Raw genomic sequence first — 10,676 nt, 5'->3', positions numbered from 1 at the left:
TCATTCCTAAGGTGCTCAGGTCCAAAAACCAAAACCTCAGTCTTGTCTGTTCAACAGGAGAAAATTAAGGGTCATCCAGGTTTTTATGTCTTTAAGACATGCTTGTAGTCTAAGTAGCTGATTGGATTCATTCACTCAACCTTTGATTCTACAGGTTAATCCCAGTGTACATCGGGGACTCATTTAAAGAGAGACCTGGTTTACAAAATATTTATCAAAGAGTGATGACAACAGTGGACAATCATAAAGGATGCGTACAATTTTTATTTTTATTTTTTATGAATTAAAATAAAATGGCAACCAAAAGGACAGTTAAAAGGGAAAAGTAGTGAAAAAGAAAAAAAGAAACAGATAGAATATAAGGCGATGAAAAATAATTAAAACATGAAAATCTGCAGGAACTTATCAGATGTTTTGAAGCCACTTAGAGAGGTCAAAGGTCGAGAGCTTCAGATCTTTTTACAAGATATTCCAGGAAACAGGAGCGGAGTAGGAGAAGGTCCTTTTGTCTAGTTCAGTCCTCACTGAGGGAACACTGCAGGTAATGATGTCCTGAGAGCGCACGCTGTAGCTGCACTCACACAGAGACATGTAGGAGGAGATGTATGAAGGCAGCAGACCAGGAAGTGATTTAAAGATGAAAATGTACCAGTGAGAGAGTCTGTGTGAAGTTAATGGTGACCAGTTAACCAGTGACTACTGGGTGCAGTGGTGGGTACGATAGTTACAGCCAGTTATGAATCTTAGTGCACCGTGATAAGACAGCATCCAACATCTGCAGCATCCAACATCTGCAGCATCCAACATCTGCAGGGTTCTTGTAGGAGCGTTCATGTAAATAATGTCACCGTGATCAATTGAGGGAAGGAAAGTCACAGATACAAGGCGTTTCCTAACATTCAGGGTTAGACAGCATCTGTTTCTGAAAAACAAACCCAGTTTAACTTTCAGTTTCTTTAACAAGTTTTCCACATGGAGCTTAAAAGAGAGATGTGAGTCGACCAAGATACCCAAATATTTATAGGAATCAACAAACTCAATGGGGACACCATTTGAGGATAAAATCAGAGGAAGAACTGCTGGGACCAATTTCCTGTTTGAAAAAGCATCCCTTTCGTTTTATCGGCATTTGACACAAGTTTGAGATGGAACAAATCTGACTGGATGTTGGCTAAGGTGAATTGCAAAAGCTGGAAAGCCTTATCAACTGTTTTAGCTCGACAATAAACAACTGTGTCATCAGCATAGAAATGTAAGGATGCATCAGGGATGATCTGACCTACATTACCTATTCATTCAACCTTTATTTAGACAGGTATGTAGATTGTAATGAGTGTGGAACACCATTGCTGACTGTTAAATAACTGGAGGAAGTACCATTATGTTGAACACATTGCTTTCCTATAGTTAGGGTCGGCTTGGGTTTCCTGAGCTGTCCCTTAGTTCTGCTGCTATAGGCTTAGACTGCTGGAGGACAAACTGACCACATTTTTCACTTTGCTGCTGTCTTTACTTACTCTGCTCAACCTGTTTTGTATTTGTAATTATTTTTTTCTATCCTTAACATGTGGGGTTTTTTTTGTCTTTCAGATACACCTGGACCTATACCTGGACCTATACCTGGACCTGGACCTATACCTGGACCTACCATTCTGTGTTCGTCTGTCTCTCCTTCCTGTCCTCTCAACCAGCAGGTCAAAACAGATGGTCTCTTGTCCTGAGCTGGTTCTGCTGGAGGTTTCTTCCTGTTAAAGGGAGTTTTTCTTTCCACTGTCTCCACTGTGCTTGCTCAGGATGGGAGACTGCAACAAAGCCAAGATTCAACTTTGCTGAATTCCTTAGATAGAGAACTTTACTAACTGGCTTTTATGTGAATGTTCCTGTGAAGTCCCTGAGACAACTTTGTTGTGATTTGGCGCTTTATAAATAAACTGAATTGAATTGAATTGCCTCCGATCTGAGAGGTAGTTAGAGAACCAACCAATGGTGTTATCTGAGAAACCAATTTCTGAGATCTGCTGACACAAGATGTTATGATCCACAGTGTCAGAAAAGTGTGGCACAATAATCCTTAGCATCCATTGCTTCAACAACATCATTAAGAACCTTCAGTGAAGCAGTGGTTGTGCTGTGTTGTTTCCTGAAACCAGATTGATGTGGAGGTAAGATGTTAAATGAGTCCAGGTCATTTTTGATTTGAGAGTTTATCAGTTTTTCTAGAACCTTGGCTGAAATGCAGAGTTTAGAGATTGGTCCATAGTTGTTCAGTGAGGTGGGGTCACCTCCCTTCAGCAAAGGAAGAACAAAGGCTGTTTTCCAAACGTCTGGAATAGAGATTGGATTCATTGGGTTTCATGGACAAATATAACTGAGTAAAAATGTAATCATGTCTACATTCAGAAACTATAGTTCATGTTTAGTTGAGTTTTCGACAGATGAATAAATGCACAACTGCTGTCAAAGCAGCAAAACAACTATTTCTTATCTCAGACCTCCAAAAATCTAAATGACCCTAACAGATTCTGGAAAACCATCAAATCTCTCTCAGGCAGCCCCCGATCATCTGACCTCCCATCACAACTTCTCGTTAACTCTGCTCCTGTGTCAAATCAGCACGAGATCCTGAACTGTTTCAACAAACATTTTGTTGCTTCTGGTTCTTTATTTGACACAGTAACTAACAGAAGATCAGCCACTTCCCCTAATAACCAAACTTCTACAAATCAAATCCCACCTACAAGTCAATCCTCAGTTAATCACAGCTTCTCTTTTTCTCCATTCTCAGTCAGTGAGGTCAATAAACTGTTAAAAGATCTTGACTCTAAAAAATCTGCAGGTCCAGATGAACTTCCACCTTATTTCTCAAGGCTGACTGCTCATATCATCACAGTCCCTGTGACCCACATCTTTAACTGGTCCACGAGACCAAACTCCATCCCAGACACTTGAAAACAGCCTTTGTTCTTCTTTGCTGAAGGGAGGTGACCCCACCTCACTGAACAACCATGGACCAATCTCTAAACTCTGCATTTCAGCCAAGGTTCTAGAAAAACTGATAAACTCTCAAATCAAAAATGACCTGGACTCATTTAACATCTTACCTCCACATCAATCTGGTTTCAGGAAACAACACAGCACAACCACTGCTTCACTGAAGGTTCTTAATGATGTTGTTGAAGCACTGGATGCTAAAGATTATTGTGCTGCACTTTTCTTAGACCTGTCTAAAGAGTCTGACTCTGTGGATCAGAACATCTTGTGTCATAAACTCTCAGAAATCGGTTTCTCAGATCACACCATTGGTTGGTTCTCTAACTATCTTTCAGACTGGAGGCAATGTGTTCAACATAATGGTACTTCCTCCAGTTATTTAACAGTCAACAATGGTGTACCACAAGGCTCAGTCTTAGGACCCACCCTCTTTACAATCTACATACATAATGTAGGTAAAAACATCCCTAATGCATCCATACATTTCTATGCTGATGACAAAGTTGTTTATTGTCGAGCTAAAACTGTTGCTAAGGCTTTCCAGCTTTTTAATTCTGCATTCAACATCATCCAGACTGATTTGTTCCGCCTCAAACTTGTCCTAAATGCCAACAAAACCAAAGGGATGCTGTTTTCAAACAGGAAGTTGGTCCCAGCAGTTCTTCCTCTGATTTTATCCTCAAATGGTGTCCCCATTGAGTTTGTTGATTCCTATAAATATTTGGGTATCTTGGTCGACTCACATCTCTCTTTTAAGCTCCATGTGGAAAACTTGGTAAAGAAACTGAAAGTTAAACTGGGTTTCTTTTTCAGAAACAGATCCTGTCTAACCCTGAATGTTAGGAAACACCTTGTATCTGTGACTTTCCTTCCCTCAATTGATTACAGTGACATTATTTACATGAACGCTCCTACAAGAACCCTGCAGATGTTGGATGCTGCAGATGTTGGATGCTGCAGATGTTGGATGCTGCAGATGTTGGATGCTGCAGATGTTGGATGCTGCAGATGTTGGATGCTGTCTATCATGGTGCACTAAGATTCATAACTGGCTGTAACTATCGTACCCACCACTGCACCCAGTATTCACTGGTTAACTGGTCCTTCACACAGACTCTCCCACTGGTACATTTTCATCTTTAAATCACTTCCTGGTCTGCTGCCTTCATACATCTCCTCCTACATGTCTCTGTGTGAGTGCAGCTACAGCGTGCGCTCTCAGGACATCATTACCTGCAGTGTTCCCTCAGTGAGGACTGAACTTGGCAAAAGGGCCTTCTCCTACTCCGCTCCTGTTTCCTGGAATATCTTACAAAAAGATTTGAAGCTCTCGACCTTTGACCTCTCTAAGTGTCTTTAAGAATCTGTTGGACTCCTGGCAGGGACCAATGCAGACATGTTCCTGTTTTTAGTTTTCTACATTTGTCTTAGAATCTAGATGTTTTTTCTTTTTTTTGTTACCTTTTCCTTTTAGCCATCTTATTTGTAAAAAAAAAAAAAATCTGCAGTATTACTTTTTATAACTGCTTATTGTTGTTGCTGTTGTCCATTGTTGTCATCTTTCTTTGTTGAAATCAGGTCTCTCTTGTAAATGAGTCCTCGAGGCTCAATGGGATTTACCTGTAGAAATAAAGGTTGATTGATGTTTTCATCAAGTCTAGAGGACAAAAACGTCCTTTACTTCTCTTGAAACCTAGATTGTGTCGTGTCCAAAATGAATTTAAAGTCCAGCTGAAAGGCTTTTCCCCAACACTTTGTTTCCCTCCTGAGTTTATGTCTCTACACCAGCTCTAAGTTCTGAACACAGTCAGCCCTTAGACTACATGTTGGGGAGGAGTCTCAGCTACTATCCCACCAAACCAAAGCTCAGTATCTGTGAAAATAGCTGAGTAAACAAATAAATGTTTCCTCCACCTTCACCTTTAACAACAATAAAGAGCAAAGAGGAAAATGTGAAAAGGAGAGATTTAAAATTTCCAGCAGAGCGTGTTGAGTTCAGATGAATAAAAAGCTAGCCAAGGTTGTCTGTGTGCAGGATAAAAAACTCACCACGCTGTGTATCTGTGGTTTGTGTCTCTTTGCCAGGTCTATGATGTTGATCCCGTTGTAGTATAGGTTCTCCATGCAGCCCAGGAAGTTCTTCCTCAGGAAGGTGCCGGGCTTACCAGGGAGCGGGATGCCTCCAAAACTCAGCTGTGTTGACAAGGAAGCAGAAGATGGTCACCACAAACAGAAACACATCTGCTGCTAACAGTGCTTTTCATGGACAGATGGCCTCAGGCTCACAACCACTAAAGGTGTGTGTGGCTTTGGTGGTCCCACACAAATTCCCTATTTCCATCGCTCTTCTTCAGCCCGGTTCGGTTCAGCTTGGCTCAGTACGGTTTTGAGCCATTTTCCACTGTCATTTTTACATGGAACCGGCTCCTTCTTTGGTCCCTGTTTCTCTGGTGGAACCAAGCGAGCCGAGCTGACACCAAAACGTGACATCAGAACACTTCGGTCACTGGTTGGTCAGGGGGAGGAGTCACAGGATCTTTCAGAAACTTTTCACCAATCCGGCATTTGCAATTACTCAGAACCAGTGGTGGGATGTAACTAAGTACAAATACTTGGTTACTGTACTTAAGTACATTTTTCGTGTATCGTACTTTACTTAAGTAATTAAATGTGGGTACTTTATACTTTTACTTCACTACATTTTACATGACGTATCTGTACTTTCTACTACACTACAGTTCTATAACGTGTTGCATTACAAGTTACATTCATGTTGCAGTTTTTTGATTTGTTTGTTACTTTGAAAGTAACTAATGATGAGAGGAGCTGGTCCATTGAATCACTGCAAAGTGGGCAGGTAACGTTAGGCCCACCTTCAAGAAGAGCTGGACCAGTGACATATATTCCAGTATTTATATGTCACTGAGCTGGGTGCACCCGCAGCACCACTAACACACTGAAATGTATTCCACCTCAAGAGAGTCAGCCAGAAGATACGCTGCACCCATGGCCTTATTGAAAGACTGCTCAGTACAGCAGGACAGATTGTCTCTCCCAAAAGAGCCAGACTGGACTCAAGAATCTTTGAAAACCAACTTCTTCTGAACTTGAACAAGAACTTCTTGCTGCAATATTAAAATGTGTCAGTTGATGGGATGTTAGGAGACAAGAGATGTCTCCAAAAGGCTCGACACTCGGGTCCAAGTTTTAAAAATGGTGTCAGGAAGTTAAAATATTGTTCAATATTGACCCATTACAAGGTTGAATAGACAGTATTTAACTGGAGTTGATGACAAACTGGAACTGAAATATGAGTGGAAATGATCAGAGCCTGTTCCTTTGTTAGTTGTGTCTAATGCTCCTTTTGTTCCGGCAGACAACTTTTACTGAAATGTGTTTACTGCAGTTAAAATGACACATTGGTTTTACTATTTGTTAAATAAAAACTTTCAAAGGTAAAATCATTCTTCTTTCTTATTTTGATTAATGATATTTAACTCTGCATGTCATCCCTGAAATTCTGATGCAAAGCATCACAAGTCCAAGTTGAACAGTGTCACAGAGTAAACACAATAAAAACATGTATTATCTGCAGCATCGTTCATTAAAATACAACAAGACTATTAATGTACTACAGAAAATATACATATGGTACGCAGACTTAAAGATATGTAGACCATTGCATTATGTCATTAGGAAGTACTTTTACTTTTAATACTTTAAGTATTTTAAAAGCAAGTACTTATTTGTACTTTTACTTAAGTAAAAATGTTAATGTGGTACTTCTACTTTTACTAGAGTACATTTTTGTCTGTTTATTTGTACTTTTACTTAAGTACAGTGTTTGAGTATTTTCTCCACCACTTGTCAGAACTCGGAGCAGCGGCTGGATCTATTTTTAAGATTTAAAAACAATAATGAAAACACAGTGGTCTGATGCTGAAGTGCAGGCGTTTGTTGTGCTTGGTGGCCAATGACCAAACTCAGAGTGGTCTAGATGCAGCTCCGTCGGTCTCCCTGGTCCTCTCCACCGCAGTTTTGAGCTGCTGACTTGCAGAAGGCTGTTGCCCGGACCCCGGCCTTGCCTGCTCATAAAGGCCGAACCCTGATCTCGGCAGACCTGGGCGGGTCTGGTACAGAGGATGGAAACGATTTTTAAAAACATTTTATGTATAAAAAATATATATTTTTTAATCAGTCAAGATTTAAGAAAAGGGCAGCACGATGGCACAACTGGTAGAGCTGCTGCCTCTCAGCGAGCAGGTCCCTGGTTCAAATCCTGGTCTGGGGGCCTTTCTGGGTGGAGTTTGCATGTTCTCTCCGTGCTGCGTGGGTTTTCTCCGGGTTCTCCAGTTTCTCCAGTTTCCTCCCACTGACCAAAAACATGCATGTTAGACTAATTGGTAACTCTAAATTGTCCCTAGGTGTGAGTGAGAGAGTGAATGGTTGTTTGTCTTGTTTGTCTCTATGTGTCCCTGTGATGGACTGAAGACCTGTCCAGGGTGTCCCCCGCCCCTCGCACAGTGATTGATGGACATGGGCACCGACGATCCCCGTGACCCAAAATGGAAGAAGCAGGTAAAAGATAATGGATGGATTTTTAAAAAATAAATCAACGGTGCCGGCTTTATCATGATTGTTCATGTTTTCACTTTAATGACTATTAAATAAACTGTTAAAGTTAACTCAGCTGAAAATCATAAAAAGACACAAAATTCTTGGATCTCTCAGGAATATTTCTCTCAAATATGTAAAAAAGGAGATACAGCTTTTAGTTCAACTTTATTCTAACCCACAGATGTACAAATCACAAAACAAGAATTAAACTTTAAATCACTCAAATACAAGAATCTGTATACAAGAAACAAAACCACATATCTAAACTGAACAATAAAAGTAGACACGAGTGCAAACACATCAAATAATGAAGAAAACAAAAAATTTAAATATAGATGTTTTTGTAGAATCTGGTTCATCAGAGATTTAATTCAATTCAGTTTATTTCTAAATCTCCAAGTCAGAACAGAAGTTGTCTCAGACACTGAACAGAAACATTCAAATATAAAATAATAATTGAACAGAAACATTCATCTATAAAATAATAATTGAACAGAAACATTCATGTATAAAATAATAATTGAACATTATTTATCTGAGGAGCAGCTTTGAGTTTAACTCCATCACTGAACTCTCACTCTTAAGGCTCCAGTATTCTCGCATGGACCTGTTTCCAAGTGGACTCGACGTGCACTATCCGCAGAGGGTTGAGACTTCATACTCGAGTGTCGACCCTGAGCGGCTGCAGACCCGCTCCACAGGTAAGGGGCGTTTACCTTCAGGACAAAATGAGGTCGCCGATTGGTCATTTGTTGACACGCCTACTGGATTGTTTGACACTAGGTCGCAAAAAAATAAAAATAAAATGAGAGTTGGCAGCAAGTGACAGCTATGTTCTGTGTTTATATGTTGTTAATAAAAAGTTCTTAAAAAAAAAAAACAGGGAGCGCTGGTCCTGCAGCCCACACATCAGACCAGCCCACCAGGAAATCTCCAGACCCTCCCGCAGCCACACTGGACCTGATTTTAATTAGCTCGTGACAAATTCCTTAATTTCTCACAAGTTCAGTCATGACGTCAACAGAGGAGGAAGAGATCACTTGCCTCTTGGAAAAAAAAAAAAAAACTAAAGAAAAGACCAGATCAGGGACGAAGAAGGGAATTTAATACAATGGTGTCGCATACAAAACAGTCTGTCGCTGGGCAGTTTATTGTGCGACACAGAGTACGCAGGCGTAAAAATTGAGCTTTGCACAGACATACCCTGCGGGCGTCCGCCTTGCTCTAATCCAGTACGTGTGGACCTCCGCAGAGTGATGTACGCCCGATTATACTGGAGGCCTTAATGGTGATCTGAAGTTCATTAAAAGTTAATTAGCAGGATATATATATATATATATATATATATATATAGTATATATATACTGACCCTTTCATTTTTCATCTACTGTGTTTGGTAAATAACTAAAGTGTCATAACAAAGTCAAGATATTTATAATACATCTTTATCGTCAACATCTATACTGAAATGATACATCGATGGAAGGTAACAGCCTCTTTCAGCTTTATTGGCACACTGTTGCTCCAGAGCTGGACATGAACAGAATGTAGGTCTGCTGAGATTATTTTGCTGGGGAATCATCTGAAACACACACACAGCATGTTTTATTAAACCATATTTAATCAACATTTACTGGTACATACTTTTATGCTCGGCTCTATATAGCAGATTAGCATTAACTTACCATCACTCGTCCTCTAATCATTTCCCACACTCTCCTGTTCTTCTCCAGAGCATTTGGTTGTTTGTCTGCAGCCTTTTCTGGGTCTCTTCTCTTTGACGTTTGACAAAAAGCCACAAACTGAGCAGAATGTTCAATAAAGCTATGAGATCCTCCATTGTGGTTGTGTATCTTTTCAGGTTCTTCTTCTAATACCTTTAGTGGTGGCTAGTAAATAGCTTAATGGAGCACTATCGCCACCAGCTCGTAAGGTGAGTTGGATTCTGGACCTTGCCTACAGAACCAGTCCTGAAGTGCATATGGAAATGCAAGGTGTACCGAGTTGAACTGAGCCGAGCCAAACTAGGCTGAAGAGTAGCGGTGGAAGAGGGGAAAAAGTGAGCTGTGAGCCTCCAACCACTCAGAAACACACATTTTACGGCTTCCTGAGAGCTGCTGTTGTCTCTGAAAAACTGTCAGAAGTTTAAAGATCTGCTGCCTTCACAAACAACAAGTCAAGTCAACTTTATTTATAGAGCACATTTAAAACAGAAATTGTTATCAAAGTGATTAACAACAACATCAATGGGAGTAAAATTAATGAAAAAATACCATACACTAATGATAATATTGAAGAATTAATAAAAAGCATTTAAAACATAGGATCACAGAACAAAAAAAACAAAACACTAAATCAACTCACACTGTGTGAAATGAGACAACAGATGTTTTTAGCAGATATTTGAAGTGAGGAATGGAGGTGGTCTGCCTGATGTTGGGGGGCAGGTTGTTCCAGAGTTTGGGGCCCATGACTGAAAAAGCCCGATCTCCTCTGAGCTTCAGTCTTGTTTTAGGAACAGCCAAAAGCAGCTGATCAGATGATCTCAGGGCCCGAGAGGGAACGTAAGGTTCCAGAAGCTCAGAGAGGTAAAGGGGTGCGAGGCCATTTAGGGACTTGAAGGTCAACAGAAGAATTTTAAAAACTATCCTCGTACAAACAGGGAGCCAGTGAAGAGAGGACAGAACTGGTGTAATCAGAATCAGAATCAGAATCAGAAAAAAACTTTATTGGCATTGCACCGAGATACAACGCGAATATGTACGTACAGTCATCCGAAGATGGGCGGAGTGCACGAAGCTGCGGCTAAAATAATCAGCGCGGCCTCTTATTCTTATTCAGAATAATATTTTGCTTAGATAAGAAAAGGGAAGAAAACATGAGGAGAGACGGTATAAAAAAAAGATCTCTCACTCCGTGTCCTAGACAGGGCACGATTTGAGGCATCAAACAAACCTCCCACAGCAAAGCAACATAAACAGACGTTATACATGAACATATAGGCGGTGAAGACATTGAATTTTTAAGGGAAAGTCGTAGCATAGTCCAGAGCCCCCCCCCCCCCCCCC

The 10,676-nt window shown here is 40.5% G+C and overlaps 1 protein-coding gene across 1 annotated transcript in view; it reads right to left on the bottom strand.

Annotated features, from left to right (window-relative positions):
• Positions 1 to 10,676, bottom strand: part of LOC119419741 (contactin-associated protein-like 5) — a 354,615-nt gene that overhangs the window by 125,158 nt on the left and 218,781 nt on the right. Inside the window, exon 7 of the mRNA XM_037687124.1 lies at positions 5,041 to 5,184. Within this exon, the coding sequence (XP_037543052.1) occupies positions 5,041 to 5,184 (144 nt within the window). The remainder of the gene's footprint in view (positions 1 to 5,040; positions 5,185 to 10,676) is intronic.

The sequence above is a fragment of the Nematolebias whitei genome, chromosome 13 (assembly GCF_014905685.2).
Source record: "Nematolebias whitei isolate Nwh7 chromosome 13, NemWhi1, whole genome shotgun sequence".
Classification (NCBI taxonomy): Eukaryota; Metazoa; Chordata; class Actinopteri; order Cyprinodontiformes; family Rivulidae; genus Nematolebias; species Nematolebias whitei.
This window is presented reverse-complemented; position numbering and strand designations above follow the sequence as displayed.